Below are 19,785 nucleotides of genomic sequence, written 5' to 3'. Positions count from 1 at the left end.
GAATCCAGAAGCTGATGGTTGCCAGGCAGGGGGCACGGAAATGTATCTGCCTGTTTTTGTAGTGTCTGGCAGTTTTTGTTGCCAGAGGAGATTAGTGTTACTGAATTTGGAAAATGAATAGCAGTTTTGCACAGGCTGGATTCTTGAGTCCTTGTGATACCTTTAAAAAGCAACTAGTATTCCTTTTGATTCGTCTAGGAAAGCAAGATAAACAAAATAGTAATGACCATACTTTCTCTAGCTTTTCTTCCTGAATGTACATTGTGTCAAAATCTGTGCACTGTAGGGAATTCAGTACTTTGCTTTTGCTCCAAATTTTTCTTCAAATCATAGCTTATTTCTTATCTCTTGTGAAGTCAGTTTTCATTTATTATGGCCTGCCTTGCAGTTGATGATACTGTCTGCTTTTAGAGTGTCTCCCCTTGTGTCTTCTACATTTGTCCCCAGGATGCCCAGAGAAGCTTTTGAAAATGTATCAGGTGACCCTTTGATCAATCCGAGACATGATCAAAGTTTCTCCCCATAATCTGTTGCTTAGTCCCCTCATGTCCCCCAAGTTCAGACTTGAAAACTCCTTTGAGACAGTCATCAAACCTTAATGATATGCCATTGTTAGTCCTTCGCCAAGCATAATAATTCCTATCTCCTGCTGGGAGCTTGGTTCAATATTGTAACAGAAAATGACACAGGGTAAACAGGCTCTGCAATGATAGTGGAGTTTGCAGCCTCCTGCAGTTACAGGAAAGAGCTTTCAATAATGAAGTAGTTGTACAATAAACACCAGCTGCCCACATTATCATACCTGTATTTTCTTTGTGAAGTAGTTTGAGTTATTGGTTCTTATTTTCAGAAAATTATGGACTTGCATATTAATTGTCTGCCCATTGTAGTAACCTTTTCTAATCTGGAATTTTGGTGGGAGGTGGTTTGACTGTGACTGTGAGGAAAAGGTTTTGAAGAGTGAGGCACAAGGGATCTGGGTTCTTTTTTAGATCACTGCCAAATAGTCTCTTGCATTTTTCAAAATTACATGGTCTTCTGGTAGGTTTTCCTTCCAGAAACAGCTGAATTTCTTGTGTGGTACTTGAATACAACGTGCAACGATGGAATTAACCCACACACATCAATATAATTACATTTGATAGGAGGCAACATGTTGGTATGTAGGGTGCCTTTGATATTTTTTGGAACACTGAATAATTTGCTGTGTGCCTTTTTGTTTTAACATATTAAAAATACTTATTACTTCAGAAGGACCACCTTTACTGGTGCCCTAAAGCGTGCATCAGGTTACAGGTTTAATTATGGTTATATAGTTTTGTCCAGAGTGCAAGTTTCTTTGGCAGCATGGCTTATGGTTGCTAGTGTTTGGAAAGACCAAAATACCTGTGAGACCAAAAATGTTAGCTAGCCAAGTTTGCCAACAGAAGACAAGGCAGGTATTGTGAGAGATACCCTAGAGCAAAGATGTGTATGAAAATGGTGTATCACCAATGTGGTTGTTAGTCTGTCTTCTTCCTGCAGCTGGGAGGACTCTGCCCAGACAGGGATCCTGACCTTGGAAGGCTCCACCTAGGTCCTTGTCTTAACTTGCTATGGCTGTGTCTGTCATGTTCCTGACAAAGAAAATCAATGGATGAGATGCAACCTAACATTGGGAGTGCTTGCTCAGGAAGGCTGTCAGGCACTATGGGAAGATGTGGCTTGTCATGGGTGCTGAAAACACAAGTTCTTCATTAAAAGGGAACATGCAGAGGCATGGGTGTTTGGTCAGCTGATGAGGAGTTGATGTCAATAGGCAGAACTGGCTTCTCTACAGAGAGAAAATTGTTTTTGCATCACACATGGTTGCCATGAGCCAAAGCCTCCTGTTGTGTTGTTGAAGAAAACCTGTGTGCAAGAGTATAGTTTTAACAGGCTTATTCCTCAGCCTACTGAGGGCTGGCTGGCAGTTTCGGTGAAGTATCTTGTTATAGAATCTGCCATCTGTGTCCTTGTGGCATCTGTTGTCTTAGGATGTCTTGTTAGGTTTTTGGAGTGACTACTAATGTGAAGTTATATATAACTCTCTTTCTGTAGAAAATTTCATGTGAATATCAGTAATGCATATAAAAGGAATAAATAGACTGAGCAAGCAATGAGGAAGCTGGCTTAAAGTAAATACGTGATAATCTTTAACCTCTGATGGTAAAAGTGGTTTTGAATTCTGAAAACTTAACTCAAGTGGTAAACATAAATCTTTAAATTATTGGTAAGGAAGGCTAAGTAGTGGCTGCCTATTAAATTTTAAACTGTAATTTCACTTCATATTTATTCTGTATAAAACGCTCCAAAATTTATTTTAAGTTTATTAGGCTAAGCTATGATGTAACCTTAGAACCTAAGCAAAACTGGAAACCAGATTAAAGGAAATGTAAAAAGCTAGTTAAAAGGTAGAATGGGTGCTATTGGCAAAGAGCTTTTTAAAAAATTCTGGTTGGCAGATGAAGGAATAAAATGTATAGTGCTAATCGGGAAGATGCTAAAAAGAACTCAGTGGGAGAAAAGGCCTGTATATCTGACTATCTGAGAAAGGCAGGTTATTAGAAATGTAAAGGCCACATGAAAGTGCAAAAAACAGAGTACAGGGTAAGTTCTATTGAGCCACAAGTAAAACTGTGGAAATTTCAAGCATCTTAGAAAACAAACCCTGCAATAACGATTAAAAACAATGCATCAGAAAGAAGAAGGCTGCCAGATATTTGCTGGAACTGGAACATAGCTGAGTATGATGATTCAAAAGACATTATGTAGTTATCCAAGAGACTGAACCAAGGATACAAACCATCCTGATGCAAAAAAGATTTGGCAGTAAAGGACCAAGCCCTTTAAAACTTTATTAAGATAATAAAAAGTAGAAATTATTATATGACTAGAGATAATTACTAAAAGAATGCAAGAATTCAGAACAAAAAAGGCTAGAAATGCTGAGTTGCAAGTAGAATTCCATAATTACTCAAGAAGCAAGAGGAGAGTGAGAGAAAGAACAACAATAAACGTCAGAGGAAGCAGTGATATTCTATTCTGCCTTAGCATTTTTTAACAATAAGTGAATTTTGATTAGGTAAGTAATACATGCAATTTTTGAGATAGATTGAAACAGTACTGAGATTACAGGATAAAATAGAGAGAATAAATAGATTAGATGTAGTCAGATTGTCAGAATATTTAAACTTGTCAAAACAGTCAGTGACTTGAAGGGAGAACAACTTGGGAACTGTAGACTAATTGTTCAGACTTTGTCACTCAACAAGTAGTAGAAGCAATTATTAAGCAGCTCATAAGTACCTTGAGAACAATCAAGTGAGCAAAATAACCCTAGTTTTGTTAAGAATTGCCTAAGGTGGAAAAAATCCACTTTCTTCCTAAGACATTTATTGATCTTGGAAACAGGATATAAGTAGTTGATAGCATAACTCTATGCTTAGCAAGCTTTCCAACACTTCCAAATCATAATTATACAACCAAACTGTAGATTTGTGTCTGAGTCAACACACAGAAAACATGCTAACAAAGCAGCTGAAAGCTTAGTTTCAGACAGGAACGTTTTAAGTGGACATCACCAGGGATGTTTCCAGATTGGAAACATGAACTATGAGGAAAGTTAAGGAAATACAGTATTTAGCTGTTTTTAGAGAGAAATTTATGCGCACACATGAATGGTATGGAAAAACTTTATGAAAAAATTCTTTGGAATTGAGGCTGTGATTATTTGTTTCTTATTAATGAGCAAATAGTAGGAGGGGAAAAATGATACAATTTATAGCAAATGTGACTATGGGTAGTATCTAATCTTTTAAAGTATTGTTAATTTTCCCTCACTTGTTAAAGAGGGAAGCAGACACCCAGTATGTCTTGAATCTCTTATAGGCAGTTTTAAAGAAACCACTGTTGTAGATCACAGAGACATAAGTTTCATAGTAAACCCAGAGAACCTTCATAGAGGATGGCTTTTCCACTTTTTCTCCCTCTGCAGTTACTTGAGAGGTACTGATATTGCTCATATTGCACTTTTTTGGGTTTTGAAAAGAGATGAAGTCATGTGTTATTACTTAACCTCTTGAAGTTTGTGTAACCCCTTCAAGGTAATTTTTTACCTTGCCATGTTGGAAACTAAAGTTGTTTACACAGAGTGTAAGTCGCTGGATTAGTTTTCATATGAGCCTTCTTAAAAGTATACTATAAAATCAAGTTGAAGAGTCTGAGTCTGAGGAAAAGATTAATAAAGGAGTGCACAGTGAACTCTGGGGAAGTGTGATAGTTCTATAAATAATTAATAGCTAAAAGCCATTTCAAAAAGACTGGTGCCCTGCTGAGGTCAATATTACAGTAGGTGCTGGGACTTTCAAAAGCTCTTAAAGTCCCCTTTCAAGGTTTGTTTAGGTTTCTATCTTTGTGGAGTTAAGTTCATTTAATGATAAAGAAAATACTGATAGCAAATACTGTGAAGACTTTTTTTTGCAGTGATTATATGACACTATTCACTGGGCAACTATCTACAGCAGTAGAGTGTTTACAGATATCATAAGATATGAAGCACTTTTAAGGAAATTCTTTTTCTAAGTGTTAGCCCCATGAAACTCAAACATACTTTAGTGATAGTATTTACCATATTTACCATGGGGTAGACCATTTTAAGGAATAGTGCAAGTAATTTCATTCATCTCCTGTTAACATTTTGAATATATTTAGATATATTGTACATATATATGAAAACACAGGTAGCTTCGTCTGATTTGATACAGTTCTGTTTTTGTGGCTCATGTGTCCTTTTTTCCCTCTGAGACTGCGGTATTGAAGCTGTGTTTAACAATGATAGATAAAACTGAATACATCATTGCCATGAACACAGCCTAGAGAATCGGAAATTAAATTCTTAAATTCTCTTCAGGTGCAATGAGAGAATGTCCTTTCTATGAAAAGTGAAAGCAGAAAAGAATAACACAGAGAAGTATTAGCATCCTTGCATCATAGAAGGTGACTGAGGTGGGGTGAATGTAATTTCTTTAAATCCACACTGCACTTGTGGCAGATGAAGTATTAGAGGCACGATCCCTTAAATCGGTTTCTAGAATAACTCTAGTAGAAGATAGTAAATAAACAGTACTGTAAAAACAGTGATTTCATCTTCCAGTGTTGGTTCAGATACTTTACTTGATTAAGCTGTACTTGCAAATATATTTTGAGTTACCAAGCTGCTTAAGGTATTTTTTGGTTTTTGTAAGGGCTTATCTTAAGCAGCATTCATGATGTTTATTTTAAAATAATGTGTCAATATTTAAAATTACATTTAATTGGAAAAGTAGTATAAAAAATTTGGGCTCCAGTGCAAGTCTATACCCAAAGGAAACAGTGACCTGGTTCTACTTATCTCAGGCTTATGAATTTAAAGCTTAGGCAATAATAGACATTACTAATTGTAATTGAAGAGGAGGTATTGAATGTGTATGGATATCTGTGTACTATGGCATGGTACGACATGAAGGATTTGCTTGAAAATTGTATGTTCGCAAATTTCTTATATTTTACTTTAAAGACGAGTTATATAATGTTTACAAGTACCACTGTCTCTTAACTTGTCCAAATAAGATCACTTAAAGGACAAAATAAAGAATCCATTTTCATATCTCTGTGTCTTTTAAAGACTGTGAAGCAATGCAAATCATACATACAGATTTTTTATGTCAGTGTTATTATCACCCACATCCCCTTCCCTCAGTCCCTTTCTGGAGAGAAGAGGGTATAGAGTAAATAGTTCTAAATTTTTTTGTTATAAGCAGCTCAAATTCATGAATAGTTTATAAATAAAAAATGAAAGATTTTTCTTTAAGCAATTCAAAGACCATATGGTACATATCTGGAATCACCTAAGTGGTTAATTGCATGTTAAATTCCTTTCCTCTTCCTTAGTGTAAACAACTGCAAAAATATTTACATTTCCTGCCCTGCTGGATTTATTTATCATTTTATAATAAAAAGAAGGAAGTGTTATAAATTGAAATCTTAATCTCTTGCTTGACGCACTTTCTGAAATGTCAGCGGTGTCTCTGGTTTGGTTTACTTTGTGTTCTCTCTATTCCTAACACAGAAATGCACAGCACTGGAAAACTGGAGTATTGATATTAAACAAGTTAGAGGCTCAGCATGAGATGAGGCTTCTTGAAATTAATTTTCTGTTATTCTAAGCAAGATTAGAAACTGCAGGAAAGAAAGTGGTTCTTGATTGCATTTTATTATTATTGTGAAATTCCAGAAGAATGATGATGTAATTCTTGAAAATTTAGAGGGGTTGAGGTCAAAAATCCAGCATGTAAGTTGACCGAGCAAGCTGCTGCATACCTATGGAGAGAGTTGTTTCTGCAGTCAGGGAGTGCTCCAGCTTTTCCCCAAAGGTAGCTACTGATACAAACAGTGCCCAAACTCTGCACTCTGATACTCATCAAACCATTTCTTCGAGTGAGAATGAGTCGAGGATGTCTTCAAAGCACTGGCTGAAGTGTGCTTGTCTGCATGGCAGAGCAGCGTTGTCCTGGATTTCCAGTGGCACTGATAAACCTTGGCCTCAGCAGAGGGAAATAGCCTGTGCTGGTTCCCATGCTAATCACCCTTCTCTCCTGGCTCCAAGCAGCCAGAGCCTGCAGCTGCAGCTTCCCCTTCACTCTCAGGAGTTTTCCACCCCTGCTGATAGCTAAATTCAAGGGCATTAGGAGCAGTAGTATCAAGTTAGTGCCAGACACAAGGAGTTCTCCACCCAGTAGCCCCTGAAGGAGATAAGCTGGCTGCTCCTTTGTTGAGTTTCCTGCCAGAATAAGATTTTAATTAAGAAGGGGGAGGGCAGCAGATATCATCTCCATCAAATATTGTTCTTCATGGAAACAATTCAACAACTGCTTATTGACATAATTACTGTAGCACACATTTTGTAATTAGAAGTCTTAAATGACAAAAATACTTCCTTTAATTTAGTATTGGGTCTTTTCAGGTTCTCACTTGTGTTTTCTGTCTTAAGATGCAAAGCAAAATGGACATAAAATATACTTTAAAGTACCTAAAGTCACGGCAGAAACTGTTGGAAGAAGGTTTTGGAAAGTCCAAGCAATAGTCAAGAATTTCTGTAGGATTTATTTTCAAAAGATGTAGTAGGATTTTGTAGCATTAATTCCAGGTGAAATTAGTGGAGCCCTCCAGAACAATGTTTACTCACACTCAAGCAAAAGCTGACTTAGTATATATTAAGCTACCTACAGATTTTCTTTCAATTTTGTCTTTTTACCATCACATATAAATTTTTGTGTCAGATTATTTTTGTGACAGTATTAACAGTTCTAAATTTACAGTTCAAATAATAGAATCCTAAGTGAATGTAGCCTGCAAAATAGTTTTGTTTAACTGATCCTACCACGTTGTTAAAATGAATGAAGGGACTTAACTTTTGAATAGAAGATGGAAGGTGTAGTAAATTATTCAGGTTTCTCCTAAAGCAGTAATCCTATCCTCTCAAAAGATAACAGGATAAATATTTCTGTCCTCTACTATAAAGGAGGCCTATGTGACTAGTTTGGGCAAGACACATAGTTTAAGATAGCTAAAGTAAAGTGAACTGAATCTTACCCTAAGAATGTGTTCTACAAGGACTTTAAAAAAAGTCCTGATAAGGTGTGAGAATACAAAAGTATCAGTAAAGCATTTTTGTTTTCACATGATGGGGTGGAAAGCCATTGCACATGGAATTTTGGAAATGCTTCAGACGTGGTTATAAGAAAAGATTGATAATGATGAACAAAAAGCCTGTTTAATAGCAGCAGTGGATCAGTCACACACCTTTATTACAGTCTGTTGTGCTGAATAAAAAGCAGGCATGAACATGACCTGTGGATGGCATATTATCATAACCCATGGGCTATGCTGTAAAATGTGCTGTTTTATAAACTCCTGGAATGGGTTCATGGAACTTTTTGAAGTAAGTGATTACTCAGAGTCTTCATTAACTTTCTAGCTGCTTACCAAAATATAACACTTAATAAGGAGACTGCCCTAGTTCCACATGCCTAGCCTTTACCCTGTCCAAAAGGGAATTTGATATGTCTTTTTTTTTTATTATTTTTAATGAAGAAATGACTCCTTGTTGGAAATAACACAAGAAATCAAGTCATCTTATAGCTGAATTTATTAAAATGGAGAAATGGAGTTTTATGCTACAAGGTCAATCATTTGGTTTTAAATACATTTACAGTGATGGGGGGGTGTCTTTTTATTCATCATAGAATTTTTTAATGGAGCAATAGCTTATATATTCTAGTGTTTTTTGAACATTTTATTGCCTAGGTTGTAATCTCCTCTGTATGAAGTAGGAGGAGAGGAAGAGGTTTTTTTCATGTGGGCAGGTAACTCCTTGTGAATTAAGGTAGAAGATGGGTGTTTTATTGTTTAAATATATTTTTATATGTAGCTAAGTCCAGTCTTGAAAAGTTAATTGTTAGGACAGCACAGAATCAGAAAATGTACTTGAATAATGTAATGGGGTCTGAGTAGTATTGAAGATTGGGAATTCCTGATCAGGAACTTCGTGTGAGGACTGGGAAAAAAGTAGTGACAGGAAGTGATGACATGCTAGAGTTATTCATGCTCTAGAGTGGGGAAAATCTCTATAAATTTTTAAAAATTATTAAATATAGGCTTCAAATTTTAGTAGGGAGTAGCACTGTTTGTTTTTGGTTTTCCTTTACTGCTGTTTGCAATGGGAAAACTATCTTAGTTGCAGTTTGACTCATCCTCTGTTTCTGTTTCTTGTTTCAGATACTGTCTTGTTCTGAATAAATTTTTTAATTTTCCACTTCATCATATTTGCAAGTTTCCCCAGATGCAGGGAGGGAGATGAGGAGTTTCATTCCCTGGTCTTTCTGTATCCTTTCCTTTTCTCTTTTGAAAGGAAACAGTGTGAAGTTTGTTAGTAAAGCTTGGTAACAAAGAGAAGGTCAAACAAAATTGAGGAGAGGGTACTGAGGCCTGTTTTAGGTGCAGACTTTGAAATCAAGCTTTTGGTCTTGGCCAGATTGCTGAGAAGTTGTTCTTTTCTCCTTGTTTAATTGTGATACAGAGTTTCAACAAACCAAATAAATGGAATAGTTGATCAACCTGGAAGTGCAGATGAGCTGGTTTATGTGCAGACCATTAAATGCCAAGAGCATTTGAGTGAACAATGTAATCTGAGGTTTCAGGGAAGACATACTGTCTTAGTTACAGTTATATGATTATCAAAGTAATTCCTTTCTGATGGGAGAGGTAGAAATATTCTTCACTATGCCAAACACCTGGAAATTATTTTTGTTTGTAGTCTAAAAACCATTTCTGAGTATGTGAAACCAATTCATCAGTAAAGTTTTCCACATTCCAGAAAGAGAGAGTAGAAACTTCTAATCATAACTTTAAAAGCTTACTATAAAAGAAACTGACATGTTTTCCTGCTCAGTCTTCTAAAAATGCAGTCTCTCTGTTTCAAAATGTGCTTTTCGTTTAATGATTATGGTTATAATTAAGGGTCTAGTTAGAAAAACTATAGCTATAAAGTATAAACATGGCAACCAAAATACCTTTCAAAGCAAAGCAGAGACCCTGTGTCCAAGCTGGATGCTGTAACACACTTGCCTTACAATGCGATATAGTACAGTGCTTTACCTTGAAAATAGAGAAAAAAAGTTAATAATTTTTAAGAATTTGTACCATGCATCAAGACCCATAGGAAAATTGAAGACTGGAGATCTTTTTTCATCTCATTTAACATTGCTGCTGCTACTTTAGTTGTGTAGGTCTCCAGTACAATCTCAATTCCTCACCCATGGCAAATTCAAATTGTTTTGGGCACCTGTCTTAGAGTGGAGGTAGCCATCTTGTAAAAAGTAGCTTTTACATGGCTGAACTACAGCTTTGATAACTTTTATTTGTAGGTATTGCTTAGGAAAGGTAGCATAGCTAGCAACTTGTTTCTCATCAGCTGTTCAAAGTAATTTAGATTATGAGGGACTGTTTACTCTCTTTTAAGGAAAAAGGACTAAGTAAAAGCCAAATACTTACTTTTCTCACCCTTTCAGACGGTCTTTTTTAGAATACACATACATCTTTTTGGGTACTGGAGAATAATATAATAATCAGGACTCTCTTGAATAAAGAAGCATAGTTTATTTCAGCTGTAAAAAAACAAGGAGTTTGTTAATTACAGCGTGCTAAAGAATTGCAAAGACAAATAGTTTTGGAAAGTTACATATGTCCTTTCACTTTTTTGCTTGGCTTTATCAGAATTTCAGCCATTGACTGTAGTGTAAGAACAAGCATCTCACAGCCCATGGATTTAAATTTAAAACGTCTGTTATGCTACATTATTGTTTATCTTTTAGTTCCTCTTTGAAACGCTGCTTTTTATAGCACCTGCAAAAACCATGACAACAGACATATCACAAGAATGTTAAGTGTTTTGACTTTGGATAGGAGGACAAATAATATAGGGCACTTGTTTTCTCCCTGCAGTTTCCTCAGAGCTAGCAGGGCAAAGGAAGTTTCATACTCCTTCTTTTATAGAGTCATCCATTCTCATTTCAAAAACTATGCTTGAATCTGTTGGGAAACAACATTTCAGTTTGGACCTACTTGCCTTTACACATCACACTGGAGAGGTGATGAAATCTTCATCCCTGGAGAATTTAGACAGAGCCTTGAGAAATCTCTTCAAAGTGCCTTTGCTTTGAGTCAGGGTTGGACCAGATGATTTTTGGAAGTCTGTCACAATTTAAATTATTCTGTTGCAGTCAGGGAAATAAAAATAAAAAAGTATTTTGATTTCTGTGAAGATAGGGCTGATAGTTTTGATTTTCTTTGCTAAGAAAACATAAGGAAACAGTCAACACTAAGCAGCATGAAAAAAATAAGTCTATCATTATTGAATGAGTCACTATGCGAAGTAATACATAAATGAATAGCAATATCATTGTGGATTATAATCTGCTATATGAGTACGCATTTAAAAATGTGCAGACAAATCTGTGAATTATGGCATTGCGTGTGGATGGAACTTGTGTTCCTCTAAGATTGTTGCCACATGGATAGCTGTATTTTTTAATAGCATTGAACACAAGTCACTATTACCATTTTGTTTCTGACAAAAGTTATAAATTGAACTTTTCCGAGTGTGATACTGCACTTACTCACATGGAAAATTATAAAATATTGTGTTACTTTTAACAAGGTAGTTGTGGGTTTTGTTCAAGATCAGTAGAACTATACAACTGTTGTCAAATATGAGTAATTACTGCTTGATTTTCTCCCCTTCTGACTCTGTTTATATATAGTTTCAATCCTGATGATCAGTGTATTGGATATACAGCATTTAGAATGAAAAATGCTTCTTCTGATAAAGGATTGTTCATTCTGGTATTTATTTCTGGTGGCTATTTTCTTTTCTTTTTTTTTTTTTTTCTTTTTGATCATTAATAGTATCAGATGTCTTCCATCATCATAAGGAAATGCTGAACAATATAAAGAATTTAAAAGATAACATGGGGCTTTTTTTTTTTTCCTTCCTACAGGCCTGGCAGCTGCGATTCAGTCACCTTGTGGGCTACGGTGCCAAATACTACTCCTACCTCATGTCCAGGGCTGTTGCCTCTATGGTGTGGAAACAGTGTTTTGCTCAGAACCCGTTTGATAGGTAAAAACACGGAAATGTTAAATAGGATGAAATGCTAGTTGCTTCTGAAAAACATGAAACAAATTAGGTTGGTGGGCTTTTTTGATGCTAATTAGTTTTTAGTGTTTTTCTTGATTTTTCAGAGGGCTACAAAGCAGGAAATAACCAAGGAGATATATATACATACATATATATATACACTTTGGGATATGCTCATTGGTGGAAAAAAATTGTGTCAGTGTTTTAAAATACAGGTGTGTCAGTTGGGAGGCACTGAAATCCCTATTTAGATGTAATTAGAGAGCTTGAAATTCATAGATGCCTAATTGCTTGTAATTTTCTATTGAAATCAAAGCAATTGTGGGTATTAAACAAGCTTCATGTCACCAACTTCAAAGCTCAGTGTAGCTATCCTACTCATTTTGCTTTGCGAAATTAAAAAGCAAATTATGAGGTCACAAATTGTAAGCATTCTTATACCTTTGCTGAATGTTCAGGACATTGTAACAGAGCAACTTTTCCCTTTGGCACAATGAAGCCTGAAATGTTGTTCACAAACTAAGTTCTATAAGCACCAACACACACTCATATGTATAAAATTTGTCTAGTTCGGTTCCTCATAGTGGGATTTTAAATGTAACTTGAATTTGAGGAGTCAACATGGCATTGTTTTGGGGTGGAAAATTTCATTTGGTCTCTGTTTGTGAGTTCTGCAGAGATCCTAGAAGCAAACCTGAGTGAAGGCTGGGCAGGTTGTGTTTGCAGATGGCTCTAACACCTGTGTTTCTCCAGGGCAATGGGGGAGCGCTATCGTAGAGAGATGCTGGCACACGGTGGTGGAAAGGAGCCCATGCTGATGGTGCAAGGTAGGAAATAAATTGTAACTGCTTTGTTCCCCTGTGAAAGGAAGGAACTTAATTGCATTTCCCAACTTGGTCTTTTTAATTTAATTATGATGTTCACTAGATTCGTGAAAGAAAAATTTAAGTGGACTGGTCATCACCTTTGTGTCATGGTCAGTAGAACTCCTTGTGGTATGTGGAGTACACACAGATAGTTGAGCTGAAGTGCTGGAAAGGTTTGTATTAGAAGGCTGTCTAAAGAATTCAGAATAAACTTGAAGGAAGATAGATTATGCTATTTCTTGGATACAATAAAGTAGTAATTTTTCCATACATGGAATTCATAATATCTCTGGTTATTTTGAATAGGAGAAACTGAACTTGTTTTGGCCATATCATTTCAGTGTCATCACAGTATCTGGCTATGTCAGTTCTTCGAGTGTACATTTTCATGAAATGCAGCTCTAACAACTGTAATAAAGACACACAGTTCATTATTCATCTCACTACCATATTTGCCTTTTGAATCTGGAAAATAACTTCTAAAAATCATTCATACCCATAGCAAAAATACTCTGTGTGTCCATACCTTAAAAACAATGCCAGGAAAATGAAACCGGTTTGAGAAACTGCTGATTTTATCTCAAATCTATGAAATCGGGGTAAAGACTTTCCTTTGTAATGTTGCAGAATTCAAAGCAAACATTATTTTTGCTGTTCCTAAGATGAGCATTTCCTAAGTCCTGACACATCTTTCAATTTTCTCTGAAATTCTTAGTATTAAGAATGAATATGAATCTACTGGCTTCTGTTCGTTCCATTTTAGCAGACTGGAACTTGTGGGACTTTTTTCTACAGATAAGGGAGACAGTGGTAACGTGTCTGTGTTTCATCATGAGATTGGCACAGTTTCATGTCTGCAACATTTCAGTTCTTTGACCCATCTGTTTATATTTGAGGCTATGACCTCTGCTCTCCTTAGACTCATATATATTAAGCAACTACATATTTTTTAGGTTGTCTATTTACTTTTCTGATCTACAGGATTACTTTTCATTCAGTATGACTTCCGAAACTTACGTCTCTTTACTGTTCTTGAAGAGTTGGTGTTTGTAACCTTGAAAAACTGTAGCCCAGAACTGTGGATTAAGATGTTGCAAGACAAGAATGTGCATCTTTACAAGCATATCAAATTTTTGCATTGTAAGTCATATAGTGGAGAAAGAAAATTGTTTTTAAACACTGGATATGCTTTTGATCTCTTTCTGGGATATATTCTTTATTTTACTGAACGTGGAATTTTCCTGGAATGTCCTGGAGACTGTTGAAGTTGCTGGCAGTGTGCTTCCTTGAAATCAAGTACTATTTGAATGAAGTTTCAAAATTCATCTGTGGATGATCTTACAGAAAATATATGGAAGTAAAACTGGCTTTCCCCCTTGCATGTGATAGGATCTTATGGGAGACAGTGTCTAAGGGCTCACTGAACTCCAAGGAGGTGACATGCACTGCTCTCCCCTTTTCTGCCAGTTATTTCATCATAAAAGGTTATCAAGTTACTTAAGCATGGCATGCCTTTGGTGAATCCATGGTGACTCTTCCTGATTTTTTTGCTGTTCATGAGTCTGCAAATGGCTTCCAGGATTAGCTGGTCCAGCAGCTTCCTAGGGACTGAGGTGAGACTGGTCACCTCCATTCCTTGGGTTCTGCTGCTTGCTCCTCCTGAAGATAGGTGTGACTTTTGCTTTTTTCCAGTCTTTTGGTATATCTCCTATTTTAAGAGATTACTGAGAGTCGCCTTGCAATGCCAGCTGCCAACTCTTTTAGCACTCAGGAGTGCATCCCACCAGGGCCTGTTTATGCTCAGTTTTCTTAAGTGTACCATGATCTGATCCTCTTCCGTCACAGGTACACTTTCCTCGCTTCAGTTATCTCCCTGGTCACTTTTGTATTCTGAATTTCACTTTTACACTCTTTAAACTGAAATCCTAACTGATATTCAAGATCATAAAAATAACCAGTGTTCATCAGCAGATTCTTTGTCTGTGCATATCATTATGTTCATTTGTACACAGTAAAAGTAGTTAAGTAAAAAACATGCTTGAACGACTCCCTGAAGAATGAAATCAGGGTGACTCAGGTGTTTTGACAAGACAATAATTTGATTGCTGATTTGAGATTATTGGAAGCTAAATCACAGATTGCACCTGATGAAAAAGGTTATATTTGTACTTGATTGATCTGTACTTATTACGAAAAAAAGAGAATTTATGGAGAAAAGTAGGAACAATTCAGTTTGTTTAGGTTATGTGTGCTTCTGATTCCTCTTGCTGTTTTTTTTCATTATCAGTTTTCCAGACTACTTGATTTCCATCTCCTGTTGGTTTCCATCAGTTGCGAAACTGTGCTCCCCCAGCAAATAACAAAACACACCTGATAAAAGACAGATTCCACCAACTTTAAAGCTTGTTGATTTTACTCCTCTTCAGAGAAACACTCTGCACTCACTAGTGCCCTATTTCAAAAAGTTCTTTCGGTTGTTATTTCAGGTGTTTTTTATATGGGCTTGCACTTCTGGCTTTCGGATGCACATCTGCGGCCTCACCCTTGAAGTGCTTCCATACCTCATTAGGAAGTTAGCCATGTTCATTGGCTGTTTGATAGCAGGTTACTTCACGAGCACATTTCATTTATGTAGTTTCTTTGTTATGATTTTCTTCTCAGAAGCTATCTATTGTTTTTCTTTTGTGTTTGGATATGACCCTAGCTTTTCATCTTTCTCCGACATGATTCCATAGATGTACTGATTAGGAAAGATAAAGGATCTGACCTGTGGAGTTACTGACAAGGTTCCTGTTTGAACTAGTCTTTAATTAGGAAACACAATATACTTTTTGTTATTGTTGTTTGCATGTGATTCTCTTGGTATTGGTTTCCTTTAAAAAAAACAAAATAATAGAGTTTTTTTGACAATTTTTTAAAAGTTTTCTGAAGTGACTCTTTTTATCTTACCCCCTTGATAGCCAATGAAATACAGAAATAGTCACAAATATGGATATCAGGAGCAATTGAAAATGGGTGGACAATGTTTTGTCCGAGAGGCTTATTTTCTTTTAATTTTTCCTTAGAGAAAAAAATACATTTTGAGAAGAACTTGATGCCTCTGTCATTTTGTGTTGACTACGTGGCTCTTGCAGATTTTCTTCTTCTTAGGACTACGTGGCATTAGGGATTCCAAATTCCTTTAAAGTTATATAACACAGGTGTCCCTTCCAGGTCCAGTTGTGTGCTGGTTGCAGGTCTGAACAAGATTCAGGTGTGCACCATTCCTCCCTCTCTCCCTTGGCACTCACTGGCTGGAAAGAAACCCAGGTGCATAGGCAGAAAGTGAATTGCAGTGTGAAAACTATGGATTGCATGTTTTGGGAACTAAGAGCATGGAATATATCCTGGAGTGCACTTCTCCTGCAGCCTTGGTGCAGTCACATTGCCCTTGGGGCTTCTGAAGAAGTCCTTGTGCAAAATGTGTGAGGTTGTGTTCTTGCTTTGTTGATGCCGTATTACATTGCAGACAGTCATACTCAGCTCTGTGCCTACATGGTAACCAAACCAACTGGCTGTGTAAATAAATACCCATTTGTTCCAATGCTGTTTGAAAATTCGCTTTTCCATGCCTCAGACTCTACTTCATGGGGTAATTATAATTTGAAGAGGCTGCAAAAATCTTCAGATAATGTTTATACATCTCCTTTGAAAGAGTAAGAAGTATCCATAAATCCTAGAAGGTGATGTGAACAGCAACATATGTTAGCTCAAACTACAGGGATCCAAAATAATTAGTGTTCCAGGGGGACAGAGGCCAAATTTTGCCACAGGCTTTATTCTTCTCTCAATTTTCAGTGATTGTAGGTTATAGCTAACCATCTCTCAAAAGGGTGTGGTTAACCACAGTGCTGTAATGTGAAAGAAACTTCAAAGCAACGAAGATAAGCTATGCAGTTGCCTTAGGCTTGGGAGAGACTGAGCTGAAATAGGAGTTGGGCTGAACATATTAAAATACACTCCTAAATTTGAAAACTGCAACCATCAGACCTTGTGGACATCTTACTAAATCATTTAGACTGAAGTGCTGAGTACTTACAATATATCAAAGCTGATCTTGCTTTGATATATTTTAATGGGGTTTGAAGAGGGACATGACCACTTTTTAGCACATCAGTGTAGAGTAAGAAGTTAAAACACAGAAATACCATCATTGCCTGTTTCTTTTGGAGCTGTCTACTAAAATCTGTAGTTATTTATTTAATGAGGGCATCATCATTTCACTACAGTAGGAGTTCTTTAGCACTGACCTCAGTTACTCTTTGTCCCTTCTTTGCAAAAGGATGAAATCCGTTGGTGTCTGAGTGTTGGGAAAATGAGAATGCAACAAACCACTAATGCAAGAAATCTGAAATCTGTTTTTGTTATCAGAAGCTGGAACTACTGGATAGGAGTTTCATTTGACATCACCATTGCCAGGATGATTTTGGAATGTCCTACATATTTAAAGCAAACCTGGTTTTAATAAATAAATACAATTTGTAACAAGTTTTGAGTGATATTTGATAAGACCGTATTCACCTGCACTAAAATGCATCCAAGTATACTGTAGTTAATTATATTCCTCTTATTCATTTTGTAATATCCAGGGTTGGAATGTTTTTGTTATGATTTGCCATTTTTATGTAAGAGGGGAAATTAAATCTCCTTGAAGATAATCCCAGCTTCAGTTTCTTCTCTTCTGCCTATCATTATACTATGGGCCCTTCTTTTTTTGCAAGGTATTGATAATTGGCAGATTAATTGTTAGTGTGTCAAAGAATTGGCTGAACATCATCCAGACTGGCTGTTCTTTATAGGGGAAGTTTTGTATAATGGGGCTCAGGGATAGTGGTCATGTCTATTATGGCCATCTTCCTGTACCATCTGTGCAGCATTTTAGTCACCTCTCCATACTGATATCTGGTGAAAAAGGAATGACTGTACATGTTCCAGTGGGGTGGGCTGCCATCCCTGTCACCTTCTCTCCTCTTCTGTGAAAACTGCAGGAAAATATGAGTTTAACTGGAATTTTTCCAGGGCTGTTAGGGGACCAATATGCATGTTCCCCAGCCAGGAGCCCGAGAGAAGGAGTCTGCGAGAGGCCGTGGCTCTCTGGGGAGCTCAGAGCAGTAGCTGGGTATCTGCACACATCTGTTTCTCAGTCCAGCTCATAGCGAGCCATTTTTCATTGTGAACTACAAGTAATTCCACCGTGATTTTTCTAACATTAGAGTAGATGACAAGTTTACCAAGTACTTGGAAATATTAATTCTATTCTGTTTCATTTTGAAAATAGCTTGATGCAAACTTCATTTAACATCATTTCAGCCAATCTATATATAGTGTGAGATCTGTTTTCCTTTTAGTGCATGTTATTAATTTACTGGGCAATGGCAGTTTGTGTTGACACTTGTAACATGTCTTTAAATCAGATTGAAACGGAATTCTGTATGGTCTTAGCAAGAAAATTCTTTTTGGTTGCTCACACCAATTTACTTTGAGCTGGTTTGTTTCCTGATGGGTTTTGAATCATTGTGTTATAGTAAAAGATTATAGTCTTTTAGCAGCATGCAATTATAATTTCCACCAAAAGCATATATTGTTGAGGATGTGAAAGAATATAAATTTATGTTCAGTAGGTACACCGATCAGAAAGGGTAGAACAAGGTTATATTTACATTGGCAGATGTCAGAAAGAAGAGATCACTTCAAAGAAATACAAAGATTAAATTTTACATTATTTGGCAGTTGTACTGTTGTTTTTTGGTTGTTGTTTTTTTTTCTTGGTACAAATTATGCAGTAATTTTTCATGTGTAATCTTGAAAATGTTAATAACAGTGAAAAGACCAACTGTATGTGATTTTAAGTGCTAAGAAAAATCTGAAAATAATTTGAAGGATATATTCTCATGCTGTCTGAAAATTTGGATTCTGGAGAGGAAGGAGTGAAATTTTTAGCTTCTCTGTTTATAGAATTACCTGACAAAGTACTTGGGCATTATTCTAATACTAATTAATTATGCTAATTTTCTTGTCTGTTATTGTGTAGCCAAGTGCTACAACTAACATGCAGTAATTTAAATTCTTAAGAAAAGGTAAGTCCTAGTACTGTAAAAAAAGCAAAACTAAAACTGTAATATATTGAAAATGCTTTTGTTTATGTTTTGTGCCTTGTCAAAAATTTCAGGTACAGCTGTACTTTAAATACTAAATTAAATGGTTCTAAGGTGTGTAATGCTTTGAGAAAATTTATTTTTTTCTGACTTGGTCAGAGCTAAGACTTAGCAGATAAGGATTTTTATACCTGCTCAATCACTAATTTATTTCATTCATTTAGGAATGACTGAGTGCAGTTATATTGCTTTAAAACAGATATAATTCCCTGCTTAAACAAGATCATAATGACAGAAACCAGTTAACAGTCTTGAAATCTGTCAGTTCTGTGAAAATTTGTAACAGCTATCTTGAAGAAATTAAATAATCCCTCTACACTATAGTTGCACTTTTTTCTCGGCAAAGAAATCTGATAGCTGTTTCTGTTGTATAGTGACATTAAAAGTTAGTTAGCAGTAAGTGTTATCACTGACAAAGCTGTCAAGGTGACAGCATCCTGATGAAGAGTCTCTTGTCTTGCTTTTTTGTAGGTATGCTTCAGAAATCCCTTTCAGTTGAAGATTTTGTGGATGCCCTTGTTTCAGACTTAGACCATGACTTTGAAACATTTATCATGGACTCATAACGACAGAATGAATTTCTTTTATGGAAGATTTCGTATGTCTTCATAATTGTGGATAAAGTATTGTTGTGACTGGTTTTGCTTTTAGAGTTTGACTGTTCATGTTGGTGGAACAGTAATAAACACTTTCATTGGATCATGTGGTTTTATTTATGAAGATGGCTGTTTTCCATTGCATAGGAGCTTAAGCATGGAATTTGAGAGAACAAATCCTCTAGCATGTACTGTTAGAAAAGTTGATCTTGTTGGAAGAGAGTAAATTGGAATTGAACTCATCTTCAGGGTGACTGGAGGGGTATGAAAGGTCTTTTGGTTCATGCATTGATTCACTATTAGGGTTTACCTTTTGATGTTATGGCCCAGAACTGTTGATACAGGTCTTTCTCATGTGCTCATGGATTTTCTTT

General features: G+C 36.2%; 1 protein-coding gene across 1 annotated transcript in view; it reads left to right on the top strand.

The window, feature by feature from the left end:
- Positions 1-19,514, top strand: part of MIPEP (mitochondrial intermediate peptidase) — a 65,205-nt gene extending 45,691 nt beyond the window's left edge. Inside the window, exons 17-19 of the mRNA XM_014879673.2 lie at positions 11,616-11,737; positions 12,509-12,582; positions 19,287-19,514. Of these exons, the coding sequence (XP_014735159.1) occupies positions 11,616-11,737; positions 12,509-12,582; positions 19,287-19,381 (291 nt within the window). The 3' untranslated portion in view covers positions 19,382-19,514. The remainder of the gene's footprint in view (positions 1-11,615; positions 11,738-12,508; positions 12,583-19,286) is intronic.
- The last annotated feature ends 271 nt before the right edge of the window (positions 19,515-19,785 follow it).

Source organism: Sturnus vulgaris, chromosome 2 (genome assembly GCF_052056855.1).
Source record: "Sturnus vulgaris isolate bStuVul1 chromosome 2, bStuVul1.hap1, whole genome shotgun sequence".
Classification (NCBI taxonomy): domain Eukaryota; kingdom Metazoa; phylum Chordata; class Aves; order Passeriformes; family Sturnidae; genus Sturnus; species Sturnus vulgaris.
This window is presented reverse-complemented; position numbering and strand designations above follow the sequence as displayed.